At 41.7% G+C, this 18,397-nt stretch overlaps 1 protein-coding gene across 3 annotated transcripts in view; it reads right to left on the minus strand.

The window, feature by feature from the left end:
- Nucleotides 1–17,990, minus strand: part of pla2r1 (phospholipase A2 receptor 1) — a 32,051-nt gene extending 14,061 nt beyond the window's left edge. Inside the window, exons 1-20 of one of the 3 annotated variants that reach the window (XM_004543388.6) lie at nt 17,480–17,975; nt 16,002–16,382; nt 15,744–15,917; nt 15,444–15,608; nt 14,888–15,001; nt 14,379–14,525; nt 13,680–13,874; nt 13,415–13,578; nt 12,905–13,015; nt 8,441–8,553; nt 8,166–8,341; nt 7,844–8,052; nt 6,700–6,845; nt 4,852–4,936; nt 4,635–4,770; nt 4,497–4,532; nt 4,036–4,196; nt 2,048–2,112; nt 973–1,076; nt 752–888 (exon numbers count right to left, since the gene is read on the minus strand). In XM_004543388.6, coding sequence (XP_004543445.3) covers nt 752–888; nt 973–1,076; nt 2,048–2,112; nt 4,036–4,196; nt 4,497–4,532; nt 4,635–4,770; nt 4,852–4,936; nt 6,700–6,845; nt 7,844–8,052; nt 8,166–8,341; nt 8,441–8,553; nt 12,905–13,015; nt 13,415–13,578; nt 13,680–13,874; nt 14,379–14,525; nt 14,888–15,001; nt 15,444–15,608; nt 15,744–15,917; nt 16,002–16,382; nt 17,480–17,627 — 2,967 coding nt within the window. In that variant the 5' untranslated portion in view covers nt 17,628–17,975. Of the gene's footprint in view, nt 1–751; nt 889–972; nt 1,077–2,047; nt 2,113–4,035; nt 4,197–4,496; nt 4,533–4,634; nt 4,771–4,851; nt 4,937–6,699; nt 6,846–7,843; nt 8,053–8,165; nt 8,342–8,440; nt 8,554–12,904; nt 13,016–13,414; nt 13,579–13,679; nt 13,875–14,378; nt 14,526–14,887; nt 15,002–15,443; nt 15,918–16,001; nt 16,383–17,479 lie in introns of all 3 variants that reach the window. The other 2 variants (XM_014412423.4, XM_014412424.4) reach the window with 2 other exon arrangements.
- Between the last annotated feature and the right edge of the window lie 407 nt (nt 17,991–18,397).

Genomic DNA, 18,397 nt, shown 5'->3' on the forward strand with positions numbered 1-18,397 from the left:
CGCATCTTGTTTTAATTGTTTTATGGTAGGATTAACGTAGCTACGTCTGTTCTAGTCTAAGTGCTTTTCTGTTTAGATGAACTGCTGGACTTCCTCACCGGGGGGGGTCTAGTCTACCCTCTTCCTGACCAAGGATGTTTGACCCTTTGATCAGCAACACACACACACACACACACACACACACACACACACACACACACACACACACACACACACACACACACACAGGCAAGGTACTCTTTGTTTGTATGTAGACGTCGTATGTTAATGAACCTATGCATATTCATGTAACCTCAATAAAAGGACAGTGTTACGGGAGGACGGACGAGAGCAACTGGGGTCAAGCAAAGGGACGGCGCTCTGTCCGGTCTCTCCCGTGCACGAGTAACATGAAGAACTTTGCCTATTTGTGTCTTGCTTAGCAGTGTAATTATATTGTCTTCAACGTTCCAGCGGATGGGTTCAAGCTACAAACCTATCAGACCCACACCCGTTTTCACACCTTGGCTCATGTGATTAGGTAGAGGATCATCAGGGGATCCTTTGTCCCTCTTTGGGGGGTCACTCCCACTGGGTTTAAATCTGGGACTCTCCACCATTTGACTCTTAGACCTGAAGAAGCTTCTCAGATGAGAAGGGAAACGTCTTCAAGCAACTTAAAGAAGTCCAGACGCTTTTCTTTCCAAGCTCCTTAGACTACGATGACCTGGATGACTGAGAACCTTCACAGACAACAAGCGTTTATCTGAACCTTGTGTCCAAAGTATAGCCATTTCTCCGGGCATCGTCCAATGTAGTGCGGTTCCCGGGGGGTCTCCACCACAGATACAGTTTCTCTCTTGCACACGTATCCATGGAGATCACTGCATCTGCTCAGTGCCCACTTCCCTGCAACGTGCAGAGCAGATCTCAGCGCTGGCATAGGGTAATACACGCAAACGAGGGCGAGCGTTTCCATGTGCACGCGCTTACCTGACGAAGAAGACATGGTGACACACGCCCTTCTTCTCCGAAGATCATCGCCAACAGCCACTTCATCAAATTTCTGAAAGTCTACTGTAGTCTTGTCACTCCACCTGCAAATGAATACATGAAAAAAAATTGTTAATGAGGATTGTTACACGCCTGAGTGCTCTCACCTTAATAACCCCATTTTTCATTGGCACTAACCTCCACCTCATTACCTGTGACTGACAGGGTTTCACTGCTGCTGTTTTCATACTTAATATAATTGGCAATATGTAAATGCAGTCATGCTCATACAAGTGAACTGGAGTAGATTTGCCCATTACAAACTGTGCTGTGAGCCACCGTACCTCAAACGCCTGAAGCTGCAGCTGTGAGCCTCGATATCGGTCATGTTTCCATGTAAATGTTGGACAAATTGTAACCCAAAATTAGAAAAAGAAAATGCAGTATTGAGGTACGAACGCAGTGATTTTCTCCACGTCAAAACATCAACTTAAAGAGATGATGTTGTTACTGATGGAAACGTGTTCTTTATGTTACTGTCTCCTCATGAGACCACACAGATGATTTCACTGCAGCTATTCTAGTCACTTTATGTAAGTGACTAGAAGTAGTTTAAGTAGAGACTTAAGTGATGGACAGTGAAGATTAGCTTTAAATTTTATTCACAATTCTAATTTATTAACGTTTGAAATATTTTGCAATTTTGTGACTTTTTCCAACTTCTGTTTAAGTTTTTTTATTTTAAAAAAATGAGCTTTTTTCTGTTTTTTCCACTGTCTTTCACCCACTTTATGTCCCTCCCCCCACTTTAAAGGCCAGTTGTTTATGCTGCTTTTCCTTAGTCATGTAAGGCCCATTTCACCAAATCTGCAATAGTTTGCAGCGTGAGTTCATTTCCTCTTGCTCGCTTTTACAAGTTTCACAAACTGAAACAGAACACCACACCTTTACGCACAGGCCTTCGAAAGACCTGCATTTTATAAATCACGTCTGACATTCATAAAATAACATCAGCATTTTTTCACTCACAGTAACAGAAACGGGATACAAGCTCCAAAAAAAAATCCCCACACACCTGACCTCCTGTCCAGGCGGACCAATGGACAGGCCAATCCACCACTCAGTCGGGCCCAGCGAGAGCTGAAGAGACACAGTAAACAGAAAATAAATGACAAAGAAAACTTGCGAGCCATCCTTCACCAGGCCGGAAGATTGGCTTTTCAGAGCTCCTGACATGAGGGGCCTTTCAGGCACCCTGCTTAGTCTGTTCTTGGCCTCTTTCACTGCCTTGTTTTGTTCTCATTATCCTCTCACAAGCCTCGACGCCACAAGAGACTTCTTTAGTCCGATCCAAAAGGCTTTTTGGGAGCGCTCGAGCATTAAAGGGTCCACATATGAGGCGCATTTTAGCTTGTCTCTATGCGTCTGTAAACACTCGAGTCAGGAAATCCATTGTGTTCATGCTTGTACAATCAGTGTGTGCGTAAACTGTTTGAAGAATGGATGTAGTGGCCCATTCAATGGAGACAAACCTCTGTGATTAAGCGCATTCATTTGGCTTGTTTGTCTGGATCTCTGAAAACAAGAAAATGCCTCAAAAGGTCCTGATTTCACTGAAATCACTGCAATTAGGAAGTAGGATTACTCAGCTGGACCATTAATCCTAAGAGAATTAATAGTGTTTAACATTAGAAATCATTGAAAACACATCTTAAAGAAATATAAACCACTTTGCTCTGAGTTTCATTCATTTCTGTTTTCTTAAATTACATTTCAACTGTTTAAAAAAATCTAGCCCTGGAGCCTCCTTGTAGATTCATCCAAAGTCAAGAGAGTGCTAGAGATGCTAGGAGCATGGTGAACGGTAGCTGTGAAATACCACATCGCTGATCTAAATATGGACAATCAGCATTCTCCATTAAGGCCTGCCATCTGTGAAATAAAGTAACACCAGTCACAAATATTACATCTTTCACAGTTCAGGTCAAAGGTTAGTGCTAAAAGCACATTTAGAGCTGCAGCCATTTTAATTAATTATACTAAAGCATCATAATCATCAAAATAAAATAAAAATGTATTTCCTTTTTTTGTATTTCCTAACAGTTTTGCTTTTTTGTTTCTCTGCAGCTAATGTGTATTTATTGTAGCTTTACAATATTAATGTATTGTGGATTTATTTAACTGAATACTTTCAATTTTATCTGGTTACTGTGGCTATAAAAGCCCAACAAAGTTTGGAAGTCAACAATAGCGACACAGTCTGTCTGTCTTTCATGTTCTGTAGTGGGGATATGTTAGACCTGCAACTTCAATAAATAAAATTTAATAACAATAATTAAAAAATAACAACAACAGCTGATGCCACTTTGTTAAAAAAAAATTGTCAAATTAAAATTATCTGATGCAAAATGTATACTGAGGGTCAGGTGTGATGCAGGGACAAAAAACAATTTAATACAATCAACTTTTTAGCCCATTCGAGCTTCATCAGGAGTATTAAAATGATCAAAATACATTTTTTATATATATTTACTGTATTTATGTATGTATTCAATAAATTATTGAATAATTTTCCATTTGATTACATTTAAATTAAATTATTAAAGTGGTAGGAATTAGAATATAATAAAGAAGAAATTGTGTAATATTTTAACTAATTGCATCAAATACTATTATAATACAATTAATGTTAGAAACAAATGCTAATAAATAAAATGCTAACAAGTAATCTGGAAATAAATTCTGTTACCACCTCAAAGTGATTATAAAAACTGATTTCTGTGGAATCTCATTATTTTGTCCCGTCTTTCTCCCCGAGCCTGCGATGGCCCCGCCCCTCCCTGAGCCTGGTTCTGTCTGAGTGAGTTTTTCCTTCCCACTGTCACCCAGTGCTTGCTCATAGGGGGTCATTTGATGATCTTTATTATTGTCGGGTCTTTATCTTGCAATATGTTTTTGTGATTTTTGCTAGATAAACAAAACTGAATTGAATTGAATTTAACAGGTTGTGAATTTAAAGATTTAAAGTAGAATCCATGTCTATGAGCAGCGGCAGTAACAGACCCGCCGCAAGCGTTCCTTGACAAAGTTGAGCTCCTCTTTGGAGTGAATGGACAGCAGATAGGCTCCCATCATCTGACATGCCAGAGAGACAGCTTGCCAGTCAAAGGGCTGCTTGGCCAGCAGGTACTCAGCTCCACGGTAAAACACCCAGGGCTCGCTCTCTGTGGCCGAGGACAAGCACAGAAACAGGACACAAATTCACGTAATAAGATAGGACTACATATAGACAAACTCCTGGCTATGACACAAATATAGAAAAAGTGGCTCTGGCTTAGCCTGCTACCAGAGCTGGATTTTATGCTCATTAAATGGTCGGTTAGCACTTTCTCTCAAAACTTTTTTTTTAATCTAGCAGGTCACATGATAATGATGTAGTCGTACCCAGCAGCAGACTGTAGACACACAAAGGAAACCCTCTATGAAGTTCCCAAATGTTGAAACTAAAGACAATCTTTACTTACGCTCAGTGTACCAGTAGGGTTTGTTCAGTTTATCACCTGCAATGTAAAACAGAGTTTGGTAAATGATGCAGTCCTGATGTGTGTATAAACAGCATGTGTGTGTAGATAGTGCAGGTGAATGTGTTTGTGCGTGTTTACCTCTGGAAAGCTTACAGATCCACTCATGTTTGGAGTCGCACAGCTGCGGCATGAACGTGTTGGTCAGGTCACTGTACGCAGCACAGTCCCTCCTGTCATCCTCCTCGCTCTTATCATCAATGAACGACATCACCACCTGCACAAAGACAAATCTGTAACACTCCACGGAGCGTTGATGGGTCACCAGGACACTCCGTGAATGTCTCTGTGTACTCACAGGAGAACCATCAGACCACTCCCAAGCTCCGGCATATTCAGGGTCTCTCTTGTTTAAACCCACCCAGAACCGACGAACCTCTGTTCTGAAAAAAGAGAAGCACAGTACAAACACAGCCACAGATAAACGGGTCTTCTAACCTTTTAGGACTCGGATATTCGGCAATGATTTTCCTCCCATCACCCCTTGGAAGACTGTCTAGCCTTTGTGAGGAGAAACAGTTTCCCTTGTTTTATATTTTGGATTTAGCTGTAGATTTAATCTCATCATTTCCATCTTATTTGGATTGTGCAGTTTGTTGCCACAGAGCCAGGCAGTTCTCCTAGAAGTGAAAGATCCTCCGTCTACAAATGATCTTCAATTAAAATCCTCAAAACCCATCAAAGTCTTTGCTGTGCAAAACAAAACTGTATATATACACATCAAAATAGATAAGTGCTACAGGGTTTACTATTCAAAGTCTCGTCTTTCTGAGATTTACCCACAAGTGATGGATCAGTGTGAGAGATGTCATGCCAGCCCATGTGACCTAGGTCACATGTTCTTTCTGTCCCCAAGACTCCATGGCTTCTGGAGTCAGTTATTCTTTCCAAGGCTCTTGGGACCCAAATCTGCACGGACCCTTTTCTAGCTGTTTTTGGGCTTCCAGTCAACACTGGTCTAACCGACCCTACACACTTCAAAATATTAGCCTTTACATCACTTTTGGCTAGACGTTGCATCTTACTCCTTTGGAAATCTTCAAAGGAAACCTTCAGTTTCCTTTTGGTTTAGAGATGTGATGTCATTTTTTAAATTGCAAAAGATAGGCCTTGTGGCGAAGGGCAAATACAGAGAATTTTATCGTATCTGGGGCCCCTTCGTAAACTATTGCAAGTAATTAAACGTTCTACCAGCTGATTAATATCTTAGTTTTTGTTTTGTTTTGTTTGTTTTTCTCAATTTTATATAAGCGTGTGTGTGTGTGTGTGTGTGTATTATTGTATCTGTTCATGTAAGAAAAACTAACAAATATGTGAGGGGAACATTTATATACATCAATAAAAACATTTATATAAAATAGATAAGTATGTTTTTTGTAATGATCAGATTGACAGCTGTGTGCTATTTTAAACTGAGATTGTAAAATGGACTTGAATGTGTTAATTTCTTTTTGGTTTCATCCTCTGCAGTCATACAAAATAAACCTTGATTCGTTTTTTTCCCAAGACCTAGAAATGAAGTCATAGCCCACCCCCTTAGCAACACTGCATTGGCTGACCATTTGTTTCATGTTTATATTTCCGAGCTGCTGCCACAAAACAAACATGAGAACCTGATGACTGTTTTTCCGTTTACATGTAAAAATAGACAAATGTATGACTTCAGGGCTTCAAAGTCCTGGCCTGCTCTGATCTACATGAGAAACTCATTTTACAACTTGTGTCTGCACATTTTTTAAGCTTAATGTAAAACATATTTTTAAGAAAACATGAACCAAAAAAAAAGTCAAAGTGACCCCAAAGACATCCTGAGATTAATTATCTCTAATTTGAGTGACGTCTTTCTTACGTGAATCTGAGAAATATGCGTCAGAGAGTTAAATCAGTCTTATCTGGAAATGAAGACGCCCTGATGTAACTTCAGAATCTGCGGTCACCTTGTCCTTGTTCTTGATATCGAGATTGCTGCGTTAAATAACTTTTCAAATCTAAGTCTCCTACACACAACTAAAAAACTAACACCATAAAAAAGGTGGACATCTGCTCTCCAAAACCAAATAATTAAACTCTATATTCACTCCTCCAAGCACATAAAACAAAATCATCTCAATCGTCCCATAACATTCCTGTACTGATGAGTACCAACCCTTCAAACATGGTACTGAGGAGCTGTTTAACAAACACCTGCTCCTCATAGTGTTGGAAACTGGCCAGCTGAGCCCCGAGGGCCTGACAGAAGAAGTCTGCTTCCACCCAGGAGCGCTTCATCAGGACTTTCTCACTGTGGAACACCTGGAAGAGCAACACTTGGAGTCAGCTGAGGGTTACAGGGTCCAAAGAACAGAAATGTATCCCATTATGTGCTCGTTGCTCGGAAACATGCTGATAGCTGGGGTACAATTTGGCAGTGGGGTGTTATGTCTAAAAATAATGGTTTATTCCATCCCGCTTTTGATTTGTAGCGCTGCGTCAGTTTTATAGTAAGATGTGCTGCATTTTAACTATTTTTTCAGCTATTCCACACCTTTTTCTATAAACAAGAAAGAGAGGAAACATATCAAAACATCAATCCTATTAGCAATCATGATGTATGGCAGGGATAGACAAGTGGTTTACACATCTGCCTAACTTCCTAAAGGTTCCAGTTTGAGACCGGGGTGGGGGGGACACTGATCCTGCTGTGAGTTGCTTCAGAAGGGCAGCGTGGTGTAAACATGTGTTAAATCAAATATGCCGCGATCCCTCGTTTATAAGGGAACAGCTCAAAGAAGATGTTCATAGAAGGCAGGCAACAGCAAAATTATAGCCATCCGGGGGATGGGTTTTCAATAAAACCAGTGTGGGAGTGCAGTACTGATCAAACAAACACACACTGAGACGCATTTTCAGAGCTGGGATAGTAAGCTGATCGACTCATTAGTCAAGCGACAGACAGTTAATAAGCTCTAGACCCTAAAATGTCTTTTAGGATCTGTCTATTGTATTGAAGTAAATATCTTGCAGCTGTAAACTGGAGTAAACAGATACTATAGGAGACGTTTTAACTGATAATGAAAATAACTATTAAATGTAGAGCTGGTTGAAATTGGAAATCAGGAAAATAAATTGCCTGTCAGTGTGAATGTGTGAGACCCCAGGTAGCCCTGCCTGTTGCATAGTGCATGATGGGATAGGACACCGTCCCCAGTGATCCTTAGCGTGATAAACAAAACAAAAAAGCAAATATCCACATCAGATAGAGTGCATGGTGATTTGTTTAGTGTTATAAAAAAATAGGAGGATAATCTAACCTTAAAGCAGTGGAGCAGCCCAGAGTTTGATTCCCACCCTGGGGGGCACGGGGCGTAGGCATCAATGTGATGCTCTGGCAGCTGAACATCATGGTAGCTCCTGATGTTCTGCTTACACACAGCCAAGGCCTTGTGAACCTTGCAGTCTTTCACCTCCCAGCGGCCCAGAGCAGGTCCTCCTGACATAGCGACACAGCCACCGGTGCTGACTAGTGAAAGCAGAAGATGTAGGAGTATTAAAAAAAAGAGTGAAAAAGTTTACGAATCCGATTGTATTACTAATGTCAAATTAAAAAACAAACATTTCCAAACACTGGGCTACCTGGCTGGTGCTTATTCCAGTTTGTGAAGGTGAGAGGCAGAGAGGAGCCGTTATGATGAAGCCATCTGTACTCTCCCTTCCTCCCCTGGTCTTGGTCCCTGAGACCAATCCAGTAATACATGCTACTTTTGGCCCCACTTTCACTCAGCAGACTGTTGACAAATGCCTGCTCAAACCTGCCAGCAGGTGGAGCAAGAGAGGAGAAAAGTAAGAAGAATGGCAAAATGTGAGTAAAAACTTAAAGTGACAAATTCAAAAATGAATTGATAAATCACCTGTTTTCCACAGTGAGAAGAGAACCCTTGCAGTAATACCCCATCAGGGCATCTTCGTAGCTCTGTTCTTGACCTGTCACCATGTAACAGGAATGGCCGTGCTTCTTCCAGCCCTAAAACCACCCCCACAAAAACACCCGTTATCAGGCTCTCTCTCACTGCTTAACTCCAAAATAAGAAAAATCGGATTTATAGGTTAGACAGGTTTTGCCTTTCGTCATCATTGTTCACATTTCAGCACTCCTGTTCAATAAACTATCTAAAGCTCTGTTCTAGGATGCCCTCTGGACCCAGTGGAGGTGGTGAGTGACAGGAGAATGGCGGCTAAGCTGTCATCCCTGTTGGACAACGTCTCCCACCCCATGCAGCAGACTGTGACAGCACTGAGCAGCTCCTTCAGTGGGAGACTGCGGCACCCACGGTGTGGGACGGAGAGATTTCGCAGGTCTTTCCTCCCCACTGCTGTCAGACTCCACAACAAAGACTTTAACTGAACAAACACACACATCCACACATGTGCAATAACACTAAGTGCAATAATCTTTTCTGGCATCGTTGTATTTTTACTCAGTTGTATATAGCATTCGTATTCTATTTTTATCTTATTGTATATTTTTATTCTATTTTATTCTACTGTATATAGTATATTATTTTATTCTATTCTGTACAGCTGTGTACTGTATTTATTCTTATTGTATTCTAATTTTTGCGTCATAACTTTTGCACTGTCCACTTCCTGCTGTGACAAAACAAATTTCCCCCGTGTGGGACTAATAAAGGTTATCTTATCTTATCTTAAAGAGCAGCGATAGAGGTAAATATGCATGGTGCTTCTATTTACAGATTATCGGGTTTTGCCTCATGTGCTTTGCTCTACAGCTTTCCATCTATTACTCGCTGAAATGTCCCTGGTGCCGTAACAGGTTAGATTAATGAGGCTGAACAATCATCCCCTCATGCCACTGATTCGAATCCAGGTTTAGCCAGAAGCTTAACAGGAGCTGACATTTTGGTTGTTGCCTACAGCTGTTTGTAGGAGTCTTTTCCCCCGTCTTTATTAAATCGAGGCAGCTCTTATAAAGCAACGGGATTTTCTGAGACAGAAAGCTGAAAGGTATATTTAAGCACATGGCACAGCAGCTATTATTTACTTATAGTGAATAATGATCCCTGACGTGTAGACACGAGTGGTCAGGACCTCAGTACAGACTGCAACAGAATATGGCTTTCTATACTTTTCTGTTATGGTAATGTGAGTAAAAGTATGACAGTTTCACACATATAGTCCCGTTCCACTTTATTAGACAAACCTCCTCAACTGCTCATTAATGCAAAACTCTAAATGCAACTCAGTGTATTTAGTCCTGTGGACATGGTCACAATGACCTGCAGAATTCAAACTGAGCAACACAGTAGAGAGAAAAGGTGATTTAAGTGACTTTAAACGTGGCATGGTTGTTTGTGCCAGATGGGCTGGTTTGAGTATTTCAGAAACTGCTGATCTGCTGGGTTTTTTCCCACACAACCATTTCCATGGTTTACATAGAACGGTCCAGAAAAAAAGAGAAAATATCCAGCGAGCAGCAGTTTTCTGGGAGAAAATGCTTTGTTGATGTTAGAGGTCAGATGAGAATTCCCAGGCTGCTTTGAGCTGGTAAGAAAGCAAAAGTAACTCAAACAAACGCTCGTTACAACCAAAGTATGCAGAAGACCATCTCTGTACTTGCTACACATCATAGAAAGTTGAAACAGATGGGCTACAGCAGCAGAAGACCACACTCGAAGCCGCTACTGTTAACCAAAAAAAGAAAAATTAGGTTTTCCAAAACACAAGACTGGAAAAAACGTTGCAGTTATTGTTTTGGTGCTTGGAACTGATCTTTGGTTTTACCGCAGAGGCTGTAATCTCTAATTATCATGCTCGATCGGTTGCTGTAGTTACATATACGGTTATTACACACGGACAATACATTCAGGGTTTAGAAAAAAAATGAAGATTTTATTAACAGATCAGTCAGCACAGGCAGAATTTGAGATGCTTCTTCTGTGAAAACATCATTTCAGCCAAATAGTGCTACAGTTACTATTTTCTCTATAATCTCCAAAAATTAAGCTTGTGCACACAAATGAAGGCGTTTTACAAACTAAATCATTTAAAAGTGAACAACTGAAATGTGTCTGTAGCCTTCGAGGAACTGAAAGGTGGCACTGATCACTCAGAGATAGATAGGGTGACTGACTAATTTCAAAACCGATATAGATATTTGGTGACATAAGAAGACAATATGTCAGCCGATATCTTTTTCTTTCAGACACATGAAACATAAATAGATTTTCCTACCATTTGTTATGTGTTGCTATTTATGAGTCCTTGCTAAGATAAGACGACAGTTTAAAAATAATCTAGTTTAATTGTTACAAGTTGTAGATTAGTTGTTTATGCTTTGCCTGACTCTGCTCTCATCAATCATCAGAATCACAATATTTTATTAATCCCTAATGAAATTATGTGGTTACAGTCACACAGATGAAATATATATGATTGACATTTTACTCTAACCTGTAAAACTTGTGATTTGCTATTTTACTGTAGAGCGTGTGCAAAAGGATGTAACTATTGCACTCTGTAGTGTGGATTAGATGGGCAGGATTGATTTCCTGTGTTGTTCTTTGGTCGTTTGGGTCATTTCAGTCTTTCACTGAATGTTCTCCTGTGACTGGCCAGCACGTCATGGAGAAGGTGGGAGGCATTATCCAGCATTGTCCTTATCTTGGACAACATCCGGATCTCCAACACCACCTTAAGGGAGTCTAGCTCCGTCCCCACAAGATTACTGGCCTTGTAGATAAGTTTATCGAGTCTGTTGGCATTTGCAACCCTCAACCTGCTGGCCCAGCATGCACCAGCATAGAGGACAGCACTGACCACAACTGACTTGTAAAAAATCCTGAGCATTGTCAGACAGATGTTAAAAGACCTCAGCCGCCTCCGAAAATAGAGACGACTCTGGCCCTTCCAGTAGAGCGCAGTGGTGTTTTTAACCCAGTCCAGTTTATTATCTATGTGTAATCTGAGGTATTTATAGTCCTCTACAATGTCCACATCGACCCCTGGATTGAAACAGGGGTCAAGGGTTTCCTGGTCCGCCTGAAGTCCACAATCAATTCTTTGGTCCAACACGCAGACTGCTTCTTTTAGCAATATAGTGTAACTAATACTGGCTGATAAATAAGTCAAACGATATGTCTTTATCATTCTGTATAATACGATAATTTTTAATTCTACAACTGTAGAAGTTAATTCTACATACCATAATAGACCCATTTCTGTAATATACTTACATATCTATATTATTGCTAATATATTGTAATATATCTATATCATGGCTAAAGCACTTCTGGATGGATGCAGACTGCATTTCGTTGCCCTGTACCTGTGCATGTGCAATGACAATAAAGTTGAATTCTATTCTATTCTATTTATTAAAGCACTCAACAATCATATTTCTGCCTTATAAAAATCGCACTTAAGCCAGTTATGTTAAATAAAATATCCTTTTGACATAACTGCTAAAACTCACCTGTTACATCTGTTCTAACATGATAATACTGTAATAATATGCATATCAGCAAGAATACACGCCTGTGCGTGTGCGTGTGTGTGTAATGTGGTGAGCGTGCTTGGACAAGAGGTGAGAAAACCCCCACATCCCCCCCCCCGTCGCTCCTGTTTCCTGTCTAGTTTGTTTTGATTCTTTAAATATTGTCAGAAAAATTCACAGACTACTCGAGCATGTCCACTGATACTGTGTCATCGGGGTAATTTCTGGCCTCCTGTTTCAGGGCATGAAGCACCCTGATGACTCAGGAGTCTGATATTCCTTTGAACACAGTCAAGGAGCAACATGCATGCCAGACAACACGTCAGAGGTTGAATGAGTCAGCTAATTGTGCATTTGAAGGAGCAGAATGCCCAGAAATTGAACCACAGCAGACATGTGGCACTTTCTAACGCAAGTCCTGATCTCTGTGGAGCTATTTTAATGCTACACAGCACACAATATGCCTGAAAAACTAGAAATAAGTTGTTTTTTTAGTGTCAAGTTTCTCATCAGAATGAAAAAAATCTAAATACTTAAATATTACATATTAATATTAATTTTTACAATGTTCACTATATAGCTATTTTTTTCTGTAAAAAAGCAATACTTTCATGTTTGAAAGTAAAGACAAGTACCATAATGATTCAGTTCTAACCCCAAGTCTTGTAGATGTTTCTTTTGATTTCTCAGCTTTGCCCTGCTGCGAGTAAATGTTTATCGGAGGTCGTTTTAGTGTCATGCCGTCATATAATGTGACAAAGTTTAAAGCTCACATATTGCCAAAAGATGACTTCTTATATCTTGCTCAAAGAAATCGCACATTTGAACTTGTGTGTGTTTGGGGGTATTCTTGTTTCCCTACCTCAGGACAGCCCTCATCCCAGGTTCCGTGGTGCTGAACGCCATTCTGGCTCTCTCTTCTGCACACAGCAGCCAGTCGCTCGTCACATGACGCTAGCAGCCAGTTGCCACTCTGTGAAAGATGTGTTCAAAGATGATGCGTTCCGTGATGAATGCATTCAAACATTATAAAGTGATTAACCCTGACATAATTAGATGGTTAATTTATTAGCTAATTGACAGAGAATAAATTGGCGGCTATTTCTGTAGCTTATTAATCACGAGTCCATTAAAACCTGCTTTAATGGAGTCTGATGGAAATGCATTCAGCTACTGAAAAATGAGATTGGCACTTTTCCTGGTAATAGATTAGGGTGAAATATCCTTTGTTCAACTGTTGGTAATAATAAAAGGCTAGAAGTGGGCATATTTAACATTTCATTTAATTAGATGTTTGTTTGTTTTTTAAACGGGCAGCTTAATCAGAAATTTAAATACTGCAGCGTTCTTACACCAACACAGGGTTTCCCACCTTCCTGTCCACTTTGGTACACAGTGTTCCATCCGTCAGGTTATGAAGAGGGTGATACTGGTGCCAGAGAGTGAGAGTTACTGGTGAGCCATCAGACCACTCTACAGCTGGCAATAACGCCTGTTTCCAAAGTCCAATCCACACCTCTGTACTCCCCCCAGAATCTGTCAAATATGAGGACACACACACACACGCCGCAGAATTTAGCATTTAGGGTGGATAACAAACACAGCACGAAATATCTGGATTGCATAACACTCCTTACAGTTAGCCAGGAGGTTGACCAGCATTTCCACCTCAGACAAGGAGTGGATGCTGGTGAGATTTGCCCCGTAAGAATGACATTCCTGAGAAGACTCCTCCCAGCTTCCCGCTTCTGCTTCTGGCAGCACTCGGTAGCAAAAACCATTGTGAGGCCACCAGCCATCCGCACACTCGGTATCGATATACTGCCAGTTCTCTGCAAAGGGAGAGGAGACATAAGCCAGACCAGAATATTCAAAGCTGCAGACATTATTTTTGGTCTAGCTGCCAACAGCGCAACACAGAGGAAGGCCAAAGGTTCGGCCCCCAGGTGCAGTGCAGCTGCCCAGTCACGTTCTAAGGGCATATTCACACTGGACGCAGCTGCCTTGTACTGAGCTCGAGCACGACTGTTTCCTGTCCACATTCCTCCCCTGGCTTGCACTCTCACTGCCCTATACTTTTTTTTAATTTCTTACTTAAAAAAGCAGTATTTACAGATGCAGCTATGGCTGTGGAAACATCTGAGATCCATGTCGGGGCATGGATAGAGTCATGTGCCAGAGTCCAGCTGAACTGCAGCTGGTCTTACCCTCACAACTCAAACAAACTGGATTTTGGGGGTTCAGATATGTGAGGGCACAGCACAGCACAGATACCTCCAAGGATGCAGAGAGGTCTCCAATATGTTTGTGTCTCCTGCGCGTTAACATGTTCTCACCTAGTGGCTCAGCTCCACGCGTGTCGTTAGGTGTCTTCTTGCAGATGTAAGGCAGAGCAGATTCACAGGATAGACTCTGCCAGTGACCCTCGAATCCTGAGTACACCCCACACTGTTTATTGTCCTGTAGCGGGCTGGCTGGGAGATCTGACGGGCACAAATGGTAAAAAAGCTTTGTTGGCTTTATTTCCTCATCAGTTACACAAGTTAAAGTTCTGCAAAATATGTCTAGCTGCAACTAGACATATTTAAACATTAAAGTGTTAAGATGGAAGGATGTTTAAGTCCTGACAGAGCTGTCGATGTACATCAGATGAAAAGGCTATTTTAGATGAAACTTCTATAACATAGGTTTTATAAAATAAGTCTTTTATGCTTTATTTTCATGATAAAATGACTTCTTTTTTGCCTTTGTTGGAGAGGCATTTCTAATATTCTCATTAGTGAAAATGTGGGGTACTTTTTAAATTTCCCTCTCACTTGGTCCTGGATAAACCAGTAGTCAGTACCTGTGGTGAAATTCACCAGTGACAGAGGGGCTCCGTCAGACCACCCCCATCCATGCCCATCCTTAATGTGGTTCAGCCCGGTCCACACCATCGCCCCAACGCTCGCCATTCGATCTACCACAAGATGCAAACACAGAAAAGTGTTGTAGTAGTTCTTAAAATACACTTCGGACATAACTGAATATACACTCATGGGACACTTTTTTAGGTACACCGGTTTAGCTGCTTGTTAATGCAAATATCTAATCAGCCAATCACATGGCAGCGACTCAATGCATGTAGACGTGCACATGCTCACGAGGATAATTAGAATGGGGAAGAAAGGTAGTTTAACGAGAATGTATGGATGAAAATGCCTTTGTGATTCCACAGGTCAGCAGAGAATGATAAGACTGCTTTGAGCTCATAGGAAGGCAAGAGTAACGCAGGTAACTGCAACAAAGGTATGCAGAAGAGCATCTCTGAATGCACAACACTACAGCAGCAGAAGACCACGCTGGGTGGCACTCATCCTAGATAAAAACAGTTTTAGTGTCTTTTTTAACATGTGCGGTACCTCTGATATACTTGTGCTCTGCCAGGCTGGTGATGCTGAGCAAATTTCCACCTTGGGCCTGGCAGGTAGACAGCGCCTGACTCCAGGTTTGGATAGTGTACAGGTTGAACTGGTAACATGCGCGCAACTCCTGGTTTGACTCCCAGAAGTGCTCACAACCGGAAACTATGAAAAAACAGACAAATGAAAACTGATAAGCACAAAGGTAAAGTGACGAAGATAACATGAGCACGCAGCAACAACGGCCTGTGATGACTTGTCTTCCTTTCTTGCACTGGTGCGTCTGTGTGTCTGGTTTACCTTGCACTGGACAGAAACCCCATCTTTCGCCTTTATCGTAGCGAGAGGTGGCTGAGCACCACAGAAGGTGGTCCTCACGCCCCTCAGTAGTACACTCAGAGTACCATTGGTTGTTGTATTTAAAAGGAAAGGCACAAGGCATTCCATGTGCATTCCCCAACAAAGTGTGGATATCTGTAAACAAAACATGCCAAGTTTCACTTGATGTCAGAAATATCTTGTGCAGACAAGGCACACAGGAAGTTTTGGGTTGTTTACCTTCATATGGATATGAGCAGGGACCCTCTCTGGGAGTGTTGTACCTCTTCCACTGATGGTAAATGTTTTTCTTTACCGCCACTAAACCTCGAACCACAGTCACCCTCCACTGGGACGCTCCATACAGCGTGTTTCCGCTGCAGCGCCACCACAGCACGGGGAGGGACACATCGCACTCGAACATCCCGAGGGGCTGCGTCGAGTCGGAAATGTTGAGGCCCAGGCACGCGCTGGTGCCCAGATTGAAGAGACGATGCTGGGAGACCCACTTCCACAGCATGCGGCGCGTCGGACGCTCGCAGTCCTCCAGCACTAGTTTCGAGCGATTTGCTGAGATGCACTGCTTCAGCGGCTCACTCTCCAGGATAAACAGACCTTTCTCTGGTAGGAAGTGATTGAAAACGGGGCAATGTGGGGCAATTCATGTGAACGTGTGCCGTAAACAACAGGGAATGCATTCAGCTTCAGAGATCAAAAAGTAAAGTACAAAGACATGCTTTTCCGCATTTCCATATCTGACGGAGCAATATTCAAGCTCGAGGAAGGCCTTGTGTTTAGAAACAAATCATGGTCTTTTGTAACTGGATACTCAAACAAAGAGAGAGGATGATTCCAAGCAGCGGAGATGAAAAGAGTGTGAATGAATCATCTCTTCCTGCATCTTGCTAGTTTGTACAGACAAAGAAAATCAGCATTATATGTTACCGGATCTAAAACAAATAACTAAAATTGTTCGGTGAGAATTTACATGGCTCAATTGGTTTAAAAAAAAAAGATGCTGGTGTGCACATCCATCACCAAAAGGGCATTTTCAGTGTCCAGATATTCTTCCTCTGCGTTTTTAATGTGCACACTGTATTTGATTGCATTCTGGACGAGAACATGGGCTGATCTGAACAAAAGTAAACAAACTGTGGTTGCTGCTCATAACTTTCCTTACAGTTCAGTAAGTTGCAGATATTTTTGACTAACTCGTCGTTTAAACATGCCCAGATCTTCACCTTTAAGAAGCTGGATATGCCAATATGATGCAAAGCTTTCTAAAACGCGGGGATGTAAGATGGCGAAAGATGGAGAAAATCAGCAGTCTCACACATGCAAAGGTGAATGTTTGACATTTTCCCAGAATAACCCAACTGCTTATCACTCGAATGACTCACTGGCCTATTGTGCTCATAATAAACAGACTGCATGCTCACATGCACACACACACACACACACACACGGGGGAGAATTGAGAAAAAAAACAGCAAGAAATGTGAGCCTGGTGCAGCTGTGGGGTTCAAACTGTGGTCCACAGACCTCTATTCAGACCTGAGGAGAGTTTAGGTGAGTCTTTAGATCACCCCCTCCATGCACAATTCCCTGATGTTAAACAACATCTTCATGAAATATGAAAAAAGGGAACTACTACATGCGTTATGCGTCCCATCATGTAGGCAATTAAACTTCTACTAAGGGACCAGCTGGTAACTTACTGTAAAACTCCACGAGCTGTTTTTTCTCCAGGACTTCATCGTCCTCGTCTTCAGTGACACACACACAGCCTTTCGCCAACAACACAATCACGCAAATAATCGCCAGAACAGGCGCGGAGTCCACGCAGCGGTACAACTGGATGAACATTTCGACAGCGGGATGCAGCGTTGGAGAGCCAATGTCCGCACATTCCGAAGATCAGAGGCGCAGGGGGTGTTTGGGGGGTTTCTTTTTTTCCCTTCTTCTTTCTTTCTTTCCTCCCCTCGTACAAAAACTTCCTCCGTCGAGTCTGGTTTTTCAGCGGGGAAACAGCGACGTCACGTCTGACGGAGGAGCCGCTGCTGTCCGGCCTGAAAGCTGCATTCCTGCCGCTCAGGACTGTTTTCGCTGGGGCAGAGCCACAAGTCTGTATTTAGACTTGACCGAAGAAAAAAACAGACAGAGGGCAGACAGACAGTTTGTCTGTAAGCTGTGTAAAGTACATGACTGTGAACAGACTGCTCTCAGGTAAACTACACACAGCAAACTGTAGCCTACAGCTGTGTCATGTCTGGGACAGGCACTCAGATATCAACAAGTACTCTGGAGTTAGGCTATGCTAAGAAAATCTATCTTTCATATTGCCTCTGTTATGTATATTTAGAGTTAACAAAAGACTTTGTATGCTTGTCACAATGTGTAATGCCTCCAACACATATAACACGTAAAAAAACAAAAAACAAAATTAAGCGTACAGGTTTTGGTGTGACCTGTAAAGGTACACAACTTTGGAATAGCTAAAAACAACAGCACTTGCGCTAAAATATGTCTTATACTGCACCTTGTATGGCAAGGATCTCTCAAAAGTTTTAACAACTCTCTATGTGAAGTTTATGGTATTATTTTTTTTGTGCCACTCTCTGGATGTATTGGATTAG

Source organism: Maylandia zebra, linkage group LG1 (assembly GCF_041146795.1).
Source record: "Maylandia zebra isolate NMK-2024a linkage group LG1, Mzebra_GT3a, whole genome shotgun sequence".
NCBI classification, from domain to species: Eukaryota; Metazoa; Chordata; class Actinopteri; order Cichliformes; family Cichlidae; genus Maylandia; species Maylandia zebra.